This window comes from Corvus brachyrhynchos, unplaced genomic scaffold, assembly GCF_000691975.1.
Source record: "Corvus brachyrhynchos isolate BGI_N302 unplaced genomic scaffold, ASM69197v1 scaffold142, whole genome shotgun sequence".
NCBI lineage: Eukaryota > Metazoa > Chordata > Aves > Passeriformes > Corvidae > Corvus > Corvus brachyrhynchos.
Window position 1 is genome coordinate 2,851,847 of NW_008237226.1, and position 22,704 is coordinate 2,874,550.

Here is a 22,704-nt window from a genome sequence, read left to right on the forward strand (position 1 = left end):
CCTGCTGCATTTGCTTCTATTGTGTGTTCAGTATAGCATTAGTGAGAAGCTGGTTTATTATTTATTTATTTCAGGATTTTGCCTAGTATTAGTGGCAGGATTTTTTTCATTTAATTTTTGCAAAATGATTGCCATTTCATTGCTTTAGTTCTGCAAAGGTTTTGATCAGCTATTTTAATATGCAATCCTATCTCGTTTATTTTGTGTGAGACATTGATTTTTATATTCAATAGTTACCACAGTAAATGTTTCTTCTGTTCAAGGTAGATACTTTGCCTTGACCTTCTTTAGTGTTCTGAATGCAGGGCAGGAGAACCTTGCATTGCCAAACACTGAAAGCTATTTAGTTTGTTTTTTAAGAATATAGTTGTTAATCTGGGGGGGCTAAAAATAAGGAGGAAAAGTTTAATAAGGGGTGAAAACATGCAGCAAACTAGGTTGGGGGTTTTTTTCAGCCATACACAGTCTCTTGTTAGTATTTCACTGGTTAATTCTTGTTTTGGGCCGTGTTGATACATGATGAGATTTAGATCTCAATGACTGGGGACCTGCATAGTTAGATGGTATACAATATAAATCAATATGCTGGAAAGAGGTATTAATTTCTTTTGACCATTGCTTTGTCATTTCATATTTAATAAGATGCCTCATTATTTCGTACAAGCTAATGAAAGATACTTGACTACTATACCTTCCAAATTTTTGTGTGTTTCTTAGATACTGCTAAGTAGGTCAAACACTAACCTCAAAATGAGGATAAATAGAAGAACTTTTAAGTGACCTGTGTGTCAATATTCAAGTTGACCAGTAATATGTAATGGACTTGATTGCAAACAAGGCTCCTGAAGATACAAACATCTGGTTTCTCTGAACCCCTGAGGGTAAATGACAGCTTGGGTAGTGGCTCTCATGTCAGACAGGAAACCGTTGAGAGGCAACTCCTGTCTGGTTCAAGGCAGGACAGGAGCTTCAGCTGAACCAGACATGCTGCCCCATTAGCATGGGCTGCCAGTTCCTTGGAGTGGCACTGGCAGAGCAGCTGTGGCAGCTGACAGAAGCTTTTTGTCATGCCCCTTTTTTTTTGTATGTCTCTCCAAATAGTTTTTGTCCATTTACTTGAGCCTGATGCTTCTTCAGAAAGAGTTGTTGCAAGTGATGAGCTGCTGTCTCACTCCTCTTACTTAATGTAATTGTATGACATACTTAAAATGCTGAGGATAAAAGAAATTTAAACTCTGGATGGAGTTTCAAGAGCAAGGCTGAAAGCAAAGTGTATCAGGTATTGTAACCCCTGGTTATCTTCATTTGGAAGGAGGGCTTGCCATTTCTCTTGGAGTCCATTTTTCTGGGAGATCAATTTCTGAAGTCAGAACCAATAGTGTTCGCGCTGGATTGACCCATAGTTCTTAAAGCCCATTTAGTTCCAGTATTCTGTGATGAAGCAGTTGAGAGTACTTCAAGTTAGGCATACTAATGCCTGGTTGGTGGTGATTATATCTGTTCACTCCTAAACATAATTCAGTGAAATTAAAGCAAGTGCTTCCCAAAGTGGGAATGGCATTTGCAGTGAGGAGTAAAAGTGACACATTCACTTGAAATACGAGAATTAGTTTCCAAAATGGCTTTTATCTGAGTGTTTTGGGGTAGGGGAAGAGAAAAGTATATTCACTCCTCAGAATGGTATAGGAAAGGTTTATCAGGACTCTTACACAATCCTCTGGTTAATTTGAAACTGGCACTACTGTATGTGGACAATCTTTTCCATTGCATTTCAGCTGTTCAAGCTGTAAAGAACAGTATCTAGTGTTTTACTGTGCTACTTTCAGACCTGTGAAGTGTTGAGTATGTGTCCTGAATGAAATACCAAAAAAATGCAATAAGCACTTGCCAGACTATAGAGAAAAGTCTGCAGGCTATGTTCATTTTGTCAGGGAATCTGGTACCACTTCTTGCTACTTTGTGGAAAGCTTTTTGAAGTTAGGTGCGTTTATTTGTAAATGGAACTTTATGAGTGCCAGGAGTTTATGCAATGGCAATTGTAATAATAATGGTAATTTCTACTGTTGATGCTGATTTTCTGTAAATGTTGTGTAAATGTGTTTTGTATTTCAAAGGGGTGAAATACAGAAGTACTGCAATTTTTTTTTTAAATTGGACTACTCAGTTGTGTTTCAGGTAGCTAACCATACTAGGATCCATATAGCCTAACTGCCAAAGTATTAACAAGTCTGGAGGAAGGAAGAGGGGGTGGTGATGCTCTGGGAGTAAAATACATGTTTCTTCTATCTTTGAGTTGGGGTTAAATTAATGCAGGAATGTTACCTGAAGGCACTAAAGGTTGAATGGCAGGCCAAGGATAACAGGGTTTTTTTTATTGTGTATTAGCTTACTTGACAGCTAGAATAGACTTAGTGGACATCACAGCTCTTTGTTTAAATGCATGAAAGGTAAGATTAAAATTTGAGAAGTAACCACTTTCTAAAAGTTTAAAAATATAAAAATTTCAAAATCTGAAAATATTGTAGATTATTTTTGACAATTATGCATCTAAGCGTATTCTTACTACACAAATGCTTAAATTTTTATTTTTTCAAAAACAATTACAGAAAGGGATAGTACCTCTGATACCTCTATTCACCTATATCAGGTGAATAGACTGTATGTCATGTTACCTGGCTGAAGCTTTATAAATGTGACTGGCTTCCTCCTTGGACAAGTAAGGGTCATTATATATGAGGACTAGCTTTGATACTAACATTTTACGAGTTGACTGCTGGTAATCTTGTTTATTTGAGTGATTATAGGACTTTTTATACTTATTTCTTATTCCAAGTATTTACTGTTCCCTATCAGGTAGTTAGTTGCAGTAACTGATACAGTAATCAGCACTGAGCAGTTGTGCTGCTTGATTGACATCTTAAAATAACCTGGCAGTTCAAATGAAGCTCACCAACTGCACAAGGTAGGAAAAAGTGTAGTCCGCCTACAACACCATTAGGTTTTGACTTTCAGATAAAACAATGAATGTTCAATATCTGTGTGCAGGCACACATGGAAAGCAGGTATGGTGTGAAAAGGACTGAGGGGAGTTCTTACAAGGTTTGGCAGTGACTAGAAAAAATTTTTTTTCACTATTGTGTATCTGAACATTTGTGATTTGGGGTTGCTCAGCTGCACTGTCTTCTGTTTCCATGCCTAGACAAATGAGCTAGAGAGGAGTCCTTGTCATACAGCACTGTAAAAATCTTGGCAGAAAAGATAGCAATAGTGGCCTTTCCTTTCACACCAGAAGGTCAGCCTCTGGACTCTTACAGGAGTCCTTTATTTTCAGTCTTCTGCCTACCTCAGGTTTAAGTGTGGTTTAAAAGTCTCTCTGAAATAATGACTGTGTGTAACCGTGATTGCTTGGCTAACCCTCACAGAGGATGCTCTGCATATCCAGGCACTCATCATAATTGGATGGCTTTGCAGTGCTTTCTGTGACAGTATTCTAGTATAAAGTCATTAAGAATCTTTGTGATGGAAACATACTGCAACTTGGATTAAGTGATGCTCTTGTTCTGGTCCCTGGAGGTTTTAGTGCATGTAAGAAGTGATCTTCATTTCTTCTTAGAGGTTATTGTCCTGTTGCAGAAAAGCTGTAAGTGGCTGAATGTGACAGATGGTTGAGTATAACTGAAGTAGAACTAAGTCAAAGTAGCAGCATCTTACATTTTAAAAGGATGGTGATCTTATAGTCACTTGCATTTATAAACTGGCTGCTCAGAATCTGTTCTTCTTGAGACATCTCTATGCTTAGGTTTTTGTCCACTTGATTCTCACAAGTGCATTTTTTGGAATATACCTCACAAATGAGAAATGCTTTTTCCATAGTAATTTTTCATAGACAAATGTTCTCTCCCTGCTAAATCATTAAATACTTATGCATTATTATAGTCTGAGAAGTAAGAGTGCTTAGGAACACTTTCAATTTATTGTAATACTTGTGTATTAAGGTAATAGATCAACTGTTACAAGAATTGCCTTTTGGATTTGTTACATGCAGTTCCTATTTTAGTGAAGTCAGCAACTCAAAAGTTTCTCTGTAGTAAAAAAATGATAAATATTGTCCCATTTGGTTTTACAGGTCTTCTTCAGGATTCTGATAACCCCTACAGCAGATTTGAGAATGAATGAAAATGAGCACCTTTCACAAGAGCTGTAACTCCAGAATCCAGGAAGACTGTTTTCATTTGCCCTTTGTGTTCTTTCACTTTTGATTTTTTTTGTCTCCAAAGTTTTTTTTTTTCCTGGTTGTAAAACTAGAAGCAGCTGAAGACTTTCTGAAATAACACGTTTCTAACTTCTACCTGTATAGAACTAATTTTTTATAAATGTTTACTGAAGTTTATGTTGGTTATCTTTCCTGCTCTTAAATCTATATTTTCTTACTTGATTTAGATGGTTAATAGTCACAATAATGTGTTTCAGTTCAGTCTTAACTGCCACTTAAAGCAGTTGTTCTCATGTTCCTAAATAAAGAGATTATATATATATATATCTAATAAAAAGCAACATGGAAGCACAGCTCCACATAGCAGAAATAGTTGATGAAAAATACATCATGCCCATTCTTGTGGGTGGAGGGTTTTTTGCCTGGAAAAAGATCTTCCAAGAGTGTAATGTGTAAGGATTGACAGGAGCATATTTGTCTTTGAATAATTAAATTCAGTTGTGGGAATGTTCGTAAGTACTTTGGATATGGCACTGATGTGAAAGAGAAACCAGTTAGCAAAATTGGAAGAAGGTCATTCTTGAAACAAACATAGTTATGTGTTCCTAAATTTAAGAAACATTAGTCTGTGTGAACACTTTATTCTGCAAACTTAATGTATATTGGAAAAAAAGTATTAAGTTGCCCATATTCTGCAGTTTACCAGGGCTGACCCTGGCCAGCAGCTTAAGCACTGCCCAGCTGCTTCCTCCCTCCCTTGGGAGGATGCGGGAGGGAATGGGAACAGCAAAGGGTTGAGATAAAGGCGCGGTAAGTGAGAGAGAGTAGTGGGAACAAACTCTGCAAAGGCAATTGCCACCTCCCAGAAGCAGACCTCTGCCCAGCCTCCCCTCCATTTTTCTTGGTGAGCCTGCAGTAGGGTCAGTTTGGGTCAGTTTTGGCCAGCTGTCCCAACCGTGTCCTCTCCCAGCTTCTTGCTCATCCCTGGCCTACTTACTGGAGCAGGTAGAGTGGGGGAAAAATGAAACCTTGATGCTGTGCAAGCAATGCTCAGCAAAAACCAAAGCACTGGTGTGTTACCAGCACTGTTCCTGCCACAAATCCAAAGCAAAGCAGCACTGTAAGGGCTGCTATGAAGAAAGTTACCTCAGTCCCTGCCAGACCCAATACAGTAAGAAGGCAGTATTTTTTTTAAGCTTTTATTGTTCTTTTGATATTTCCGTAATGTGATTTACTTCCAGTCTTTCTTTTCATAGAGGTGTTTCCTTGAGCACTTTTAGTAGCTTACAAGTATGTGACAAGCAAAGAGCTCCTCTGTGCCCCCAGTCTAATTGTACATTCCCATTTATTCTGTACACTTTAAATCACCTCCCTTGCTGTTTATTATCTGTTAAACAAATGTACAGTATTGAAGGTGTTTGTGTTATTTTTTGTCCACGTTCCTAAAATAAACTCTTTTAACATCTTGAATATGATTCTGTGTACTTCTGTTGTTCCATACCATTTTAAATTAGCTTGGTTTCAAAGAAGTTACCCAGTATGACTTTGGGAGAAGGAAAAAGATGTGTTTTTGCTGGTAGTCTGTGACAGGAATTAGATTATGCCTGTGGGTGAGGATGCAAATTGCCATTCCTTGCAATGTCAAAGAACCTGCCTCTACTAAGGCTTAGTAAATATCACTTACCACTGGTTTGTTACAGTGTTCTTTCACTGGCTTTACCCCTCTGCAAACTTTCTCTGTACAGAGTTTATATTAGAAATAGGTTCCCACTTTCTGAATCTGTATTGTAATTAGTGTTAATGAAATATTGGTCTGTTTTTTCTTTTTCCTTTTTTCCTTAACTCATATTTAGCACTTTATTCGTAGGCACTGTGTTTAATTTTGTGTTTGTCTGTCAGCTGTTGTCAAATCTGAAGTATTATTCAAATGCCTGTCTTAGAAGAATGATGGTCTGTGATAAGAGTGAGTTGATAGTGTGGAAATGGAACATGCTGGTGGTTTTCCCTGGAGATAACTTTTGCAAATATGATGAAGGTCTGCCTGCTGTCTCGTGACCCAAGTAGTGACATTCCTGACTTAATAGAAAAGCATTTTTCTTCAGCCCCAGCTACAATGTATGAAGGGCTGTCATATATTCTATCAAAAAGGGGAGGAGGGACAACCTTTCTTACCATTTCAAAGATGGTAAAGTATTTAGAGAACCAAAATATTTTGAGAAAAGGGAACAGGAGAATTAACATTCTTAAGTTGCAGTTGTGGATATAAAAAGGTAACGACTGTGGTCAAATTTACCCTATATTAAGCCTTAACTTTAGTCTGTAGCTTATACAAAATGTTAACCTGGACATCTAATATGGTATATTTTTGCTTACACAGTTTAAGACTATTTAATGAGACTCCTGTGGACACCAGCCTTAGAGCTTAATAGAAAATGCAAAAAATCCTCACAAAATCCCCAGACTTTTCAGATTATTTAACCTTTCTTTTCTGTGTTCATTGGAGCAAATAATTGGATGGAAAATACCCTTATTTCAATATATTAATTACCCTCTCTGCTTTTCTGTATGTCACTATTTCTTATGTTGGCTTACCACTAGAAGTGTTGCTTGCCTTTGTATTTCAGTGTAGCCACAAGTAATTGGGAATACAGCTGTAGAAAGAGGTATCATTGTATCTTTGTTTCTCAGGTGTATGAACAAAGGCATATATCATCTTCACTGTGAGCTTCCCCTCCTCCACACTTTTTCAACAAAGAAAAGGTATGCAACATAATAACAGAATAAAAGTAACGGCATAACCTAGGCCTTAGAGCTGTATCTCTATTTATCATGTTTTTCTGATTGCCCCTTCATTCACAAACTATTCCCTTTCCTCTGTTTTTGCACTTTTAGTGGTTATTGCTTGTTAATTTTAGTAGTGAAGGTATTGCTTTCTGAAAAGAGCAGAAGTCTGGGAAGCGAAAAATTAAAATTTGTGTTTATCTTTCTGCAGAATAGAGCCCCCAATACTCAAAACTCAAGTGGGACAGGTTTAATAAGAGTTATATTGCTGGGTGTAATTTCTATAAGTAAAGAAAATTTTAGTAGATTGAAGCATACTGTTTTAATTTGTCTTAATGCAGGAACATTTTTGTCGCTTCAGAAATCTTGGATTTGATGATGACTCCATTTAGTTGTCTTTACCATGTCTTTTTTAATTGTTATTTGATTATTAAGTAGATGTACAAAAGTAATTTTGGAAAATGGTAAATTTTTTTTTCTTAGGGTATCTGTTTCAGACTGCCATACATAGATTTCACCATGTATCCTTTCAACGCTTCTTGTTACGCCAAGCAGGTGCACGAGGAGTGGCTCTGGGCTGTGTGCTGGTGGCTTGCAACCCTAGGATGCACCAGCCAAGCTGCTGAACATGCAGTTCCCTAGATTTGAGCTGGTCCAGAGAGAAGTGGGACAGAAACAGCTAGGATGCTTTTCTTGCAGTCTTTCTGAGTGTCAGGGGCCAAACGGGAACAGAGAGGATGAAAGACACTTTGAGAAGAAATGATGGGGAGTGGGGAAGTCAATAGTCTGGGGAGACAGTGAAGTGGGCAGCAATTGCATGTGGCTGTGCCCACAGTTCCTGTCTGAATCTGGGCTTTATCACCTTTGGTTTTGGGGTTCTAATCAGCCAGCATCTCTGACTGCCTGTGCTTCAAAGCATGAGTTGAGGAGGTTACATGGGTGGAAGCTTTTCAAGGCTCACACAGGCTCTCTCTCATCTTTCCAAAAGCAGCAGGGCCAAGCTTGCTGTTGATTGATGTATCCTTTCTGTGGGTGCTAGAACAGCCACTTGAAGGGCAGAGAGGAAGGAACTTGTCAAAGTATGTAGAAAGTGGCATGTCAGGACTGAAGTATAAATATCTCAAGAGTATTCTTAAAGCTGTGTTTCTGCTTGGTGGCACTTGACAGAATCCTCTGAGACCATTCCTCAAATGCTTTTTTGCACAAACTTTAAAAAAAGGGTCATGATTCTTCTACCTTCAAACAACATTGGAAACCTTTTTTTATTTTAATGGCTTCACATGGTTTATACTCAATATCTGGCTGAGCAAATACATTTAGTCTTTATTGTGGCATCATTATGGCTTTTGACTTGGCATGAGAGGATCAAATGTTTAAATGTGTAGAAGTGTACATTGGCTCTCAAGCCCAGAGTTTTATCTTGTCAACTTGGCATCAGCTGCTGGCTGGGTCTTGTCATGTGTCTCTGGTTTTGTGTGAGTTCAAGTGTGTTTGTCCTCAACAACACTCCTTAGTTATCAAGAAAAACAATCTCTGCTTTCTTTTCTGATGCTGAGTTCCTACAAGAGATGTTAAATATCAGAGATGAGAACAAAATTCTTTGTTCCAGTTTGACTCCTTGTTGCTGTTTTAAGCCATGGTGAAGTGGTGAAGGCTGGGATATGTGCAAGCAGTAAATGAGCCAAACCATCCACAAATTGGAAGAGTTATGAGTTGTGAAGGGAGGCAAAAGGGAACAAATAGTGGGAAAACACTAGAGCAGTGATCAACAAATGGTGTTCTCCTTTGCAAACCTTTGATGAAATTTGCTTTTTTGTATTTTCATATGTACTGTCAACTTTAATAGAAATGAAAATATGCAACTACACTGTATTGCTACATCAGAAATTCCCAGGTTGATTCACTTGCTGCATCAGTAACCAGGCTTAGTGTTTGTTTATAGGAAGGCTGGCTGAAAATCACAAACTTTCCTTTTTCCTATCTTACACAGTTTACAGAGAAAATATTTAGTGGTGTCTTAAGTGAGCTTCCACAAAGCAGGAAGGTCAGAAGCTAAGTCTAGGCCTAAAGAAACTTGCAGGTGGATTTCAGCAGCTTAACAATTTATCAGTTTTCTGACTGGATGTCTCGACCATCAGTATGTATTATTAATCAAATGGAGTGGCTTTTCTCTTGCTGATATAGCAATTGCTTTTAAACAAGAAAAAGTAATAGAGGGCAGAGTTTTTGAGCTGTCACTTTGAGTAAAGTGATGGCATGGCAGATAAATGGGTGATAGACTAAGCAAAGTCACTGTGAGCTTGAATCTGTTTGTGTATTAACATGCTGAAGTAAGATGCAGGAAGAAGATAAAGATATTTACAGTTGGTCCAGAGGCTTGGTGGTTGTTTTTCATTCTTTTTAATTTGACCTTCAGTCCAATCTCTGCTAGGAGTTGTGAAGTAGCAGCATGGCAAAAAGGATTAGGAAATGTTTAATTACCCCAAATTGATGTGGATTTTCATACCACTGTTTCTGTCACAGTTACTAAGCTCAATACTTCTCTGACTTGCATCCCAAGGGCAACCTTTCCTATATCCCTAATGGTCACCTGTCTTGAAATAGTATCTGGCACTTGGTGTTCGCAGACCTGCCCTAGTTACTCATTTCCCATGCATCAATTCAGGAATCACACACTCTTGCCCTCAAGGAGAGGCCTTTAAGCTCCCATTACTTTGTTTCATTTTTTTTCCTTTTTATGAAAGTCACAATTCTTGTTACCAGATAACCTAAGTTCTCAGTCCTGGCAAAAGAGGGCTTGCAGCATTTCAAGGTGGTGATCTCCAAGATGACAATTTTGCCTGTTGTATTGCAGTACCTTGCTTTCTTTAATGCTGCATTCTTCTTCACATGTGTTCTTGAAATTGCAATAACCTAGATCACTATGGTGTGAATTCAGATCAGTTGCACTGGACAATTGAGCCTGCTGTGGAATGTCATGACATGCCATGTCAGCATGGCATCTGCAAAGGGAAATCCTGCCTCCTGGGCTGTAAGAAGGTGATAGTGAGCACACAGGGAAAATCCATTTGACTCCTAATAAATTTTCTTTACAAGCACTGAGTAGCTTATTTTTAAAAAGATGGTTTGTGGCAGAGCTGACTTTGTTGCAACAGACCAGAGCAATGCTTTAATGCTTTATTTGAACAGCACACGGCCAGAGCGAGCAGGACAAAGGCTCAGCCTCAGCTCATTCCTGGGACATGGTTGCTGGTATGGCTGCCTTGCTTCCATTGCAGCTGCAAAGCAAGAGGAAGCACGTGGAATTTGCATGGCACCATTTTGTCATGGCTGCATTTCTGGGCAAGCTGGTGAAGAGATGGCTCATTCAGGGCTCCCCACAGATGCAATACCATGTGCAGAGTGGGCTCCTGATAGATTTTGTGGTCTGGAAAAGCATTTCTGTTCTTCAGTACTCACCAGCGGAGATCAGATGCTGTGGATTAGGAGGGACAACTTCTTGCTGGGTTTTAGACTTCCTGGTCTCAGTTATATCCCCAAGTTTTCCCTCAAGGATAAATGTTGGTCTGATGGAATTTTTGCAAAGATCCAAATGTCATCCTCCTGAGTGTCTCTTGCTGCTGCAAGGGAGCTTCATACCTGAATAAAAAAGAATAAAAACATTTAGAAAGTGGTTTTTTATCTTTTTAAACAGACTGAACATCTGTCCTGGGTTGCTAAAGTCATGACTAGCTGATGCTCTGAGTAGCTTCTGCTGAAACACAGACTTCATTTCAGCGCTCAGCTCTGTCCTCAAAATGAAGTTGATTCACAGGACTGTGAATCAACTGGGTGTAGGTTGAATTTGAGCCAGTGGGATCAGATAGACTATGACTTCTAAGGGGGAAATACCCAAATTATCCTGAGGTAATCAGGATCCAAGCCCATCTCCAATTTCCCTGTTATCAAAATTGCCATTCCCATATGTGAGGAAAATAATATGAAAAAAAGTTGTGTTTCTAATAACAAACAGATCAACATAGGACTATATTCCTAAGGTAGAACCCCTCAGCCACGATGACTCTTCTCTTTATTAAACGTCCAGGTTCTAGGAATATCGGAAGCACCGGCTTCATTAGATTGTAATGTGCTTGATATTACAAAAAAATAGTGAATGTTCTCCCCTAGAGCTTACCATTCATATGGGCCCCTATGTCAGATGAAGAGGCTGTTTAGTGCTCTAACGTGGGGCCATGAAAGTGAAAAAGGAGAATTCAAGATTATCCCAATGCTGAGCTAGCCTCCTCATCAAACATAGGATATCATGGTTAGCAAAAGCTCTCCATGCTGAAGATATTCCAAAATGGGCAATAAAATGGTTGAATGCAGTAAATCCTTTAGCACAAGGGGGTTTGGGCCTCAAAATTGAAAGTGAGGGATGGTACAAACCCATCTTCACAGAGAAATTTGGAGAATCCCTTTTTCCATGGGTTAATTTTTGACCTGCTCTGGGCTGCAGTGCCAGCCATGCCTGACACTTGACTCTGGGTTTTGTTACCCGGTGTAGGTAAAACTGGGACTGTCCTTTTGGCTCATTTCTTTTTACATAATTTACACTAGTTCAGTCACTCACTGCATTTCGATTAGTGGCATGAAACCCCTAATCGCCCAATTAGAATGTGTAATGATACTGTAAAAACCCCTATTAAACTGAGCAGAGGAATATTTTAAAAAGCTTGTAATAATAGTCACTAGACATGATAGTAGAAGAGGGAGGATAGATACACGAGGTTTATTACATGCAGATAACATGGTACTTTCTAAACTGAACTTCAAAGGACTATGCTGAGTTTATTAATGTAATTACTTACATGAAAAATCATCAGAATATAGTGAATAAATTAAAAATGTTATCTATTTAGTATGTTATCAGTGTAGCTTTTCAGACTGGAATTAAAAAGAACACAAAGAATTACAGGAATTTCGGCTCATATTCACATGGCGTTTAAAATGCTTCTAGATCCTTTGTTAAACTGTATTAGGAATCAGATATAAACAGAGGAAGATAGAAATCTCCTTGCTTTCATTTGGTAGAGTACAAGAAGTCAGTGATGTTTTCAGACATATATTGCTGAATTTGGCAACTCAAACACCCTCAGAGAATAGAGTTCAGAAACCAGTGGGGGAGTAGGGAGGTAAATAAATGAAACCCTTCAACTCCTGTTGCTCACCTACACTCTAAGGTGAGTTTTGCTGTCTATGAACCTTGAGCCAGTGTCCTCTATTTGCTGCTCCTGGGGCAGGCACACGAGTCCCAGTGCTGGATTGCAGCCGTGCAGGGGGTGCTCCAGCTGCCTGCCCATGGCCTGGCTGCACTACCAGGGTGCTTGGACAGTAGAAGAAAAGCACGGTGCTGGCTTAATGAAAATTCATGAGGCAAGACTTTTCTTTTCAAAAGAACAGATTTTTAAACTTTGGAAAACATGAATAGATAGACTCTGCAAATAGACATAAATGTGTCAGACAGAGAAGGTATTTAATGCCCTCAGGCTAGACACCAGCAAATCTGGTGATCAGACAGTCCTGTGATGGACTTGTATCCTGAATATGATGGAATTGTTCTACAGTGTTGGTTTTGATCATTGCACTGGTTAGCACTTCTCTTAAATGAGAATCAAAAGGGAACTGTCATTTGAACGAGTACATAATTAGATCACGTTGTGAAGCAAGAAAAGGAGCCATAAAACTGTCTTTTATTACAAATTTCCTTCATGACATTCTTTTCAGTACACCAAATAGATTAAAAATATATTTTTCCTTTTATTCCCTAGTTGCCTTACCTGATGAACTCTTATTGTAAAATACAGATACCTGGCTTCAGCCAAATTAAGACAGACAAAAATACACTTAATGAAGGAGAATACTGAAGAAGCAAGGAGCATAACTTGGGAACTGGGACTTGCAGCAAAAAACAAAGTATCAGGTATCTTTTTAATTCGTTTTGCACATAGTAAAGCAAGTCTTCTCTTCAAGTTATTCTCTGAAGATCTATGATACAAAACTGTGCTCATTTACTCATCATGAAAGCTGCTCAGCTGGGCAGAAGGCTGGAAGCAGCCTGAGCTGTTTGTCATTACTGGGGCCAATGTTCTTGTTGACATCAAACACAGACCATGAATCACAGCAGCTGAGTTGTTTATTTGAAAAGATAGATAATCTTTGAACAACACTGCACCACAGAAAGCCCTGCTAGGTCACCAGCTATCACTTCCCAAGGCCAGCCTCTGATCCTTGGTGTAAAAGTTGAAAAAAAATAGAGTGATGCTGTGGAATCATCCTGGTTTTAGTAAACAATAAAAAACCCCCAAGTTTAGACACCACCCAACACTAAACTTGGTTAAATGACAGAAAATGTTAATCTCTGGACAGTATCTGGAGCTGCAGAATCCAGTGAACCCTCTGAGAGCAGCAGGAGGTCTGTGGTTGCTGTGCCTTGGAGCACACTGCAGAAGGATCTGGTTTATTGTGATGGTTGGGCACAAACACTGCTGGTTTGAAAGTCCAAAATGACCCACAGTCTAGAGAGAGACAGCACCAGGAGTATCTCTGTCATGCAGTAAATAAATAGCAAGAGGTTACCCAAGAGGTACGTATCACTGCTGAGAAGTTCCTTTCTTCATTCTGATGCAGCTGAGGATATCTGCCTGCTCCTTGAATGACCCTGTCCTACACCTCCTAATCTGTTTTACCCTGAAGAATATTCAGAATACGCTCCCCTCTCTCCTGCTTGATAGTCTCTTTTCTCTGCAGTTGCTCTTATTAAAAGGAGTTTTTTGTGACAGCATCAGTTATTCTGATTTACTGGTTTTCCACCTTTACCCTTCGTGTTCCAAACGACAACTGAGAAAATTGACTGAAATATTTTCATACAGCATAAGGCTCTTCTGTAGCAAAGTAGCTGTCTATGAACTGGAGGCACTAGGTGAAAAGATGGATCTAACACAGTAGAGATTTTGTTTCATTTAATCGGTGTGGAGGAATGAGGGCTTAGTGTCACCTCCTTTGGGATGCCTGGAGCACCACGTGCAATTATGAGAGCCTTGTTTTGTGAACTCAGGAAGCTGGAATTATCAGGGCTTTCCTTAGGACTGTATCACTGTATTTTTATTTTTTTGCAAGAGATTTCTCTTAGCAGGGACTCTGTCAAGTGAAACTTCCACCAGAAAAAAATTACTTTGCAGTGAATTTATCTTCCAAATCACTCCTCAGGGACCTTTTTCCCTGGGTATATGCACTTATTTATATTGTATACCACTTTTTATAAATCTTAATGACACATCCATTCTGGATGACTGTAACTGCAAGAGGAATTTCAGAAATATTATGAATACTTTAGCAAGTAATGTGGGATTACTTACTTCTTAACCTCTTACTGTAATAAACTGAATCACACTGAAAGTCCTGTCCATTTTACCACATTTTATATGTTTCTTCTTATAAAGCAGAAACATAAAGTCTGCATATTCTGGAAATTTCTGTACAAGTAAATGAAGTCCTGCTAGAATAGCTTGTGAAGAGCAAATTTTTATTATATAAACTTAGAAATAAAAATGGGACTGTGAATCAACTTCTTATTTTCATCAATTAGACAAAGGCGTTAAGCACTTAATTTCAAATTTGAGGTGAGTGGGCATGAGGGTATCCCAGGCTTGAAATCTGTGGGTTTTTAAATCTGATCTTTAAATCCTCAGTAAGATATGTAATCAAAGGATATAAATTCTGAATAAAGTTAGTTGCAATATTGCATGTGTTTTGGGATCAATTAATTACTGGTGCAAGCAGATTTATCTTGTAATAATCTGTGGTTACATATAGACCAACAACAATAATTAATTTGAGAGTTCAGTGGGATACTAGGACCTCTAACCATGAAATTCTGAAGACACTGTGCAGTTCTGGTTACCAGCTTTGCAGGGATGACTCAAAGGTCTTTCTCTCTGTGTCAGACTGACTTCCTTCAGCTCAGATCTGAACCTGCTTCTGTTAACTCCTCTTGTGTGTCCAGCTGAATCGTCCTAGTCCACTGCCTTCCTCTTCACATCATCTTCTCACCCATCCCTCTCTGTTGTGCCTCGTTGCATCCAGCTCTGGCACCTCAAAAATGCATGTTTCAAAGAGACTGCTCAGTCCTTGGAGAGCACTCCCTCCATCCAGCACATCTCACAGAATCAGGGTAACAGAATATTCTGAGTTGGAAGGGACCCACAAGGACCATCGAGTCCAGCTCTTAAGTGAGTGGGGATCGAACCCACCTTGGCATTGGTGTCATTAGCACCATGCTCCAACAATGTTTGCTCATGATTCCATTTTCCATCACCTTTGGACAGCTGTATGTTTTACAAACAACCCTTTCAAGAGGCAATGGGGTCCCAGTGGGGGCTGTTGCTGTGCAGCACTGGTCAAACAGTGCCCAGGCAATGCATGAAAGGGACTCTGGGCAGCACAGCCTACAGGAGTGAGCTGAAGGAAGATGCCACTAAATCTAATGCAGATGCTCTCTGCTCTGACTGGTTTCTTGCTAGTTTGTATGAAACAACACTTCATTAAAATTTGTGTTGCCACTGGCTTATAGGTCAGCCACCACGAGTTTTCACAGCACTGTCCTGACAAGACTGTCACAAGTGCCATAATTAGTTGGTGTGCCTGGAGACCATCACAAATTTATTGCAATAACCTGGGCTTTTCTCCTCCTAATTTTGGAGGTGGTCTCACCTTTTAGCATTTACTTCATATATTATTTAAAAAAAAATGGAGGAAATTGTCACATCTAATTTTCATAAAGGTCCAGGCACTTTAAATCTGGCAGCTCCTTCTTGTGCAGAGTGACTTTTCCTCTTTCTCCATGCAACTAAAATTCTCTTCATCTCACAGGCTGGCTGCCAGAAGCTCCTAACCTTCAGTTTTGACAAAGGTTTTTTATCCTGCTTCCAAAATCTGTTTTATAGGTCATCTTTTCAGCTTATGATCCTGAGTATCTCTTTCCCACTTTTTCTTTCTGCTGCCTCTCCACCTTCTGCTGCATTAAACACCCCCACCTTTTCTTTCCTTTTAAAACTCCTAATTACATAAATCCTTGCACTTCCTAAGTTCTGTGGTGGCACCAACCCCTGCCTCTAATTAGTGTTTCCAGCTCTTCTTTAGTTGAATTTTCCTTAAAATGTCTATACTTTTCCCCCTAACTCCTGGAAGCAGGGCTTTAAACAAACACAAAGCTTCTCTTTCATCTTTCTCAAAATCAAGTATTTCCTGGGAGTTATACTCCATAGTGGCTAATTTGCTGTTTCTTGTGCTTCTGACTCATTTTGCAGATGATGGGTACTGCCATCCTTCAACTGTCACATCTACTGTGACACTCCTCCATTGTAAATTTTGATGGCAACAATTTCGTGTAGAGACCATACCTGCATTACTTGCACAGATATCACTTCTCTGAGGCTCCTTATCACTATATAAGCTCCCTAAACAGCAAACAGAGCCTATGCTGCACTGTAGGAAAGCATAGGAAAGACCTGGATTGAGAAATCAGGAGCACTCATTTGTGCTGACTCTGTGAAGACCAACTATATTGCAAGCTGGTAGTGAGAGACAGTACTCTGTTGTGAATTTGTGGCACTTAATTTGTGCAGTACTTCGTTACCACAGTGATAGGAACTAAATAAAACTGTAAGGTACAGTTTCTCAAACCTTCGCTCAGCAGACTACCATGTGGGCTGGACTGTTTTTAACTGGCTTTGGTGCTGATTTTGGGATAGAACTGAGCAGAAAGAACAAACAATGTTTTCCTGCATACCTGAAGCCCATCTAGATTTTCATGTTAAGAGGGCAGATCCCCATTTTGACAAAGCAGCCTTTCATGTGTAATTCTTGCAAAAATTTTATTTTTGAGGGAGAGTTTCTTTCTCCACAGGGAGATAACATTCTCATTATACTCTGTCCTACAGATTCAAGCAGTCCAAAAGGGTACAGAGAAATGTGAGTAAATGAACTCCAGCTGCTTCTGCAGCATGCTTCTCTAATAGCCATTGCAAATGATTTAACTACTTAAGGAATGGGGAGAAAAATCCAAAAGCAGAACAAGAACAAGTTGGGATATCTTAGAAATAAAGTAGGGTTAATATTTCAAGCTTGTTTCCAAGAGATATTAGTATATGGGTTTTTAATTTTACATCTGTTGCTTAAATATTCACACCTAGAAACAACTGGCTTTGTGTGCCTATGTGTTTTCTAAACCATGGGTTATCTACAAGAGGACCCTTGCCCATGAGAAATTTCCCCAGGCTGTGTATGCCAGTTATCATATTTTCCCAGCCCAAATCAGTTGGGCTTTGTATGCATAGAGGCACAGACCTTTGAGTTGCACTAATAATGCTACAGTGCTGAGGAGATTTTGCTGCAAACAAAACTTGTGTTGTTACAGTAAACACCCTTTATTCAATGTTTATGATAAAATGACATGATTCACATATGCTTTTTGAGTGCATCTAAGTGGATCAACCTCAGCCCTCCTGCTGTTTCATTTTGCATCATTTTCCTCATGAGTATTTGTTGAATATTTCTCTGACTTCAAAACATTGGGATCTAAAATCGCAGTGGTTGAGGCCACATATTAAATCCCATTTTCCCTTTTACTAGACTTTTATCGAGATGGCATAAGCAAATGAGCTCATTCAAAGGCGTTTCCACGTATTTCACAGGAACAACATTCAGCATCAATACTATGTTGCTAGGTAGCCAGGTGATTTTAAACTGGAAAGCACCTCAGCTTATTCCTGCAAATCTAACATACCTATACTTGCCCAGAAGAATCTCTGACATGACACAATTTATACAGAAGCATATATTGCAAAAGATTTAGGTCATAATTAATAATTATGCTACTTTGTTAGTTTGAAGTAGGTAGGTTTCTGATACATTGTCATTCATGATTTGTTTTCTCTGCATGCTGTATCCTCAGTGTGATTTTTCCTCCATCTGTGTGCACTAGGTCTGGCTGGGATGGGGTTAATTCTCTTCATGGCAGCTTGTACGATGCTGGGTTTTGGATTTGTGACCAAAACAATGCTGCTGTATAGACTCTTTTTGCTATTGCTAGGCAGCATTTGTACAGCATCAAGGCTGCCTCTGTTTCTCCTGCTGCCCAACCACTGAATAGATCAGGGGTGCACAAGAGGTAGGGAGGGGATACAAGCAGATACAGCCCAAACTGTCCAAAGCGATATTCCATGCCATATAACAATATGTTCAGCAATATAGTGGAGAGGAGTGGTGTTTGGGTAGGACGGCTGTCTTTTGCCTCGGGAACAGGCTGGGCATCTCTCTGTCTGTGGGAGGTGGCAAGTGATTGCCTTTGCATCACTTATCTTTTGTTTTCTTTCTCATTCCACTTCTTTGCTTATAAAATTATCAACTCATGAGTTTTCTTGTGTTTGCTATTACTTTTCTGTTCTGTGGATGTGAGTAAGCAGATGTGCAGTGCTCAGCTGCCTACAGGGGTTAACCCACAACTTCGTGTCATGGCCAAACCAAAAAGAATCCATACCTTCGTGGGAAATTAACTGCTCACAAACACCACAAGGAAGCTGCCTAACAGGGACAGGAACAACACACATCAAGGTTAAAGATGTTGTGTTTCACTTGCAGCCATTTCACCCCTGATGCGATGGTGTAAAGTAAGAATGAGACCGAAAACAAGTCACCCCATATGTTAATACATGAAATAAAGTGACCACGAGAGGGTACTAGAGTGTAAAACCACGGGTGGCTCAGCAGGTCACCTCTAACCAGCAGTCGGATATAAGGCAGCAGGAGAAACACTTTCTTCCTGTTATGCCTTTGGACCCATGTGTGTGAACCTTAACTCATCCCTTCTTACCCCACAGAGCAGGCTTTGGCAACAGCAGCCAGGCTGGAGAGGCAATACCTGGGCCTGTTTGCCCTCCATTCATCAGCAGGGATGCATGGAATATCAACAAGGGGAAAATTTCCACTGGTTGATAAAAACTGGGATTTAATGACAAGCACCAATAAAGCAACATAAAATACATCAGCTTTGAGAACTTTTTGCAGGAACAAGTTATGATGTGGATGCAGATTACACAGGTACTGTTCTGCTATTGCCCAAGTTTAATTTTTGTCACTAATGCATTTTGCTAGCAGAGCTTAAAGGTCATGTCCCTAAGGATAAGGCACCATTTGTGTTAGCAGAGCCTGGCTTTCTCTTCAGATAATAGTCATCTTGGATTGAGTATTATTAGAGGACAAGTGAAAGTGAGATTGGGGGAGGGGGGAAGAGGAGGGGGGGTGTGTTATGTGACTTTACATCCATCTTCATCACCGCAGGGTCATGAAAGGATTGCTGTGTGTTAACAAGCAACACAGCTCCAAGCACTCAGGTCCCAGATGCTGCAGCAGAGAGATCTTTTCAAGGTGAGCAGACTGGCCTAATGGAGAACGTCTCCAGCCAAGGAGATTTATGAAAATCTACTTTATACTGACAGCAGAAGGCCTGACAAGACAGTGCTGTCCCCAGAGAAGTTACACTGACTATTCCATCTCCCTAGAGAGCGTTACTGCTTTCCTCCAGCAGACCACTTCATGCAAGGCCTTACTCTGCCCACATAACACTCCAAATCAATGGCATTAACTACCTCTTCCACAAACATACACTGCTTGTTTATGTGCTCCTAAGGTTTCTGAAATTCAAACACTTGGCCCAGGAATGTAACTTAAGTATACTGCCTTTCAAGAGCCCCTAAGGAGAAGTGTTACAGGGCCAGGGGTGGGGTGGGGGGACACATGGCAAACACTGGGGTTGAGAGAGGGCTCAGACCACATAAAATTGCCCCATAAAATCAACAGCAAATGCCCTGAGATCTGGAGAGTGCACCGATCTGTGTTACACACTGAGCCACCATCTGCACCATGCATCACGGATTTATTTTTCTGTCGTTTCATCTTACCCTGCAAGTAATGAATAGCGCAGCCGTGGCTGCTCCATCTGCGGCAAGGGGACTGCTGGCACACCCTGTGCTCCAGGCCCATGACCACGCTGCTTGGAGCTCCAAACAATATGTTCTTTTACACAATAATGAACAAACTGCCAGCCCTGCTCTCTCCACTTCCTTGGAAATAACCCACACCTCAGCGTGAAACATTGAAACGATGAGGCTCCTGGCTTGCAGGATACACTGAGGCGAATGTTTGCTCTTGTCCAACTTGCAAGTGATATCTTGGCAACTATCTTTCCTGCACTTGATAATACTTATATTTGCAGAGTGATTCAGCATGACTCAGTGTCAGCAGCAGAGGCCAGGATTTGTAGTGAATTCTTACCAAAGCTAGGCAAGGAGATGCTTGGGTCATAAAGTAACTGCAAGCAGTTTTCGTTCAGGGTGTTTCTTTGGAGAGTTGATGTAAGAAAAGGTGCTGTAAATAATGTGCCTGGCTTTTTATAAAACAGATGCCCCATTAAATGCAAACATGCTTTAACTTGATAAAGGTTTGTGGAAGAAGGTAGCAAATAACAATATCATTCTGAATGTTTTTCATGTTAATTTTTTTATGCCACAAACTGCAAGACTTAAAACAGAGCTGAAATCCTGTCCCTAGAAGGAAGCAAAACATCATCATCAGAGTAGCTGCTATCTCTGTGGTTTGCTAATTGCTTGCTTCTGCTTTACGGGTTTCCTGAGATGGGTGGTGGAAATACAAACATAAGAAATAAGAACCACCAGCTTATGAGCTTGATCAAAGCTACAAAAGTAATTCCACATTCCTGAATTCAATGAATTTTCAATGAATTATTGCCCTTGGATATGGAAGAAGTTTGGGTTGGGGAGAGGAAAAAGAAGGACTTTCACAGAAATATTTCTGCCAAATAAAGACCCCAGTGGGAAGAATGACACAAATTGCAGGGTGCAGTTGGCGAATCTGTGCACAGCTGGAAGCTTGTCCTTCCTCTGGTGGAGACATCTGTGTAACATGTCTGCATCCTGAGGTTGTACAATTTTCAGAAGACGAGACCTAGGCTTCTCTCGCTTGGCACCACACTGGTGTCTAATTTAGGCAAAATTTTCATTGATTTGAAAGATCCTGACATATGCTCATAGATCATTCCCAAGCAGCTGCAAAGCCAGATGCTTCTCAGAAATTTTGGGTTGCTTGTTTTTCTGTAAAAGAAAGCAGAACCCACTGCAGTAGCCTGGCAGAGACTTGTCCTTCACAAGCGATAAAGTGATAGTTCACTGAGAAATAGGGAGAAAAAGGGAATATCATTCCAAATTCACTAGGTGCTAGGATCTAGGCTAATTCACTAGGTAAGACAGCATCTATCAATTAAGCATGGTTAATTACAGGTTCCTGAGAAGCTCTCAGAAATGATATCCCTAACTGCTGAAAGCAAGTCACAGACTGAATTATACCAGTGTTGGTACATGTCTCAGCCACACAGCAGAGCTACCTGGAGTGAATGGTGCACACAGAAAATGCAAAAGGCTCAAATGCTAAACTCAGTTTCATCGCCTGGACCAGAATATTTTATTTATGATGATGGCATTTTTCTCTCCACTCGGAACAGGGGTAGTAATGTCAGATTCAGACAAAGATCAAACCATCAGCTATTATTAAGGACTTAAATGTAATTTCTTTGAAGTGATTGAGTTAAACATCTTTAAGTACTTGTGTCCTCCCTCCCTTTTTCCTTCTAGTGCCCTTTTCTGTTTCTTCTTGATTTTTATTTTTCCTCCTTTTCCCTGCACTCCTCTCTGCAATGTTCCAGTTTCCACCCTTTCTCAATTTCCTTCCATGACATGACATAGCCAACACTGAAAATGCCATTTTAGCTCCTGTTTCAAAGATGCTAGCAGGGTCAAGAGGATTCACACTTCCAAAAACCTTTTTATCAAGCTGTCTGTACATTCAGGGGTTATGCATAAGACATTTTACCGGCATTACTGTACTGCTATATAGCAGGACAAGTTCCCTTTATCTTGTACGCCACAAGAGATACATGTACATATAGTAGATTAAAATAGATAATTGCAATAGACTTCCACCTCAAGATGCTGCATACTGTCCATCCCTGCTGTACTGTAATAGAAAGGTTCAATCCCAATCCAAGAGCACAGAGTTGCAGATGGCTTGCACACAACTCACCTAAACACTTGTCTAGACAAATATGCTTCTAAAACTGAGCTTAGACACCGTCTAATCCCAGTAAATTGTGTTAGCTAGCCTCCTTAAAACTCAAGTTCATTTTAACCAGATAACGTGCATTAAAATACAATTTGAACCACAAAACCCTGGGCTTGAAAATCTTACCTAACATACTGTTCTCGAAAAGTACTTACTTTATACTTTAGACTAGACATGACCATCCATTTTGTTGGGTTAAACTGATTTATTTTTCAATAATGTTGGTTCAATTGAGTTAACAAGATCAAAAGCTCCCAACACTCATTAAGTTGCAGGCTAAGGCACTTGAAGGCACATTATCTGGCTGTGCCTGGAGACGCACGAGACCCCAAGTTTCAACTTGACGGGCCGGGTGCTCTCGGCGAGCGAGGTACCCTGTCCCCACCCACCCCACCGCAGCAGCGGGGCCAGAGTGCCCCACCCGCCGCCGGCCCCGGGGGCGGCCTCCCTGCCCCGCCAAACCCCCGGTCAGCCACGGC

The 22,704-nt window shown here is 40.1% G+C and overlaps 1 protein-coding gene across 1 annotated transcript in view; it reads left to right on the forward strand.

The window, feature by feature from the left end:
- LOC103612346 (pituitary tumor-transforming gene 1 protein-interacting protein) overlaps nt 1-5,683 on the forward strand; it is a gene marked incomplete at its 5' end in the record, with an annotated part of 23,974 nt that extends 18,291 nt beyond the window's left edge. Inside the window, one exon of the mRNA XM_017729274.1 lies at nt 4,127-5,683. Coding sequence (XP_017584763.1) covers nt 4,127-4,176 — 50 coding nt within the window. The remainder of the gene's footprint in view (nt 1-4,126) is intronic.
- Between the last annotated feature and the right edge of the window lie 17,021 nt (nt 5,684-22,704).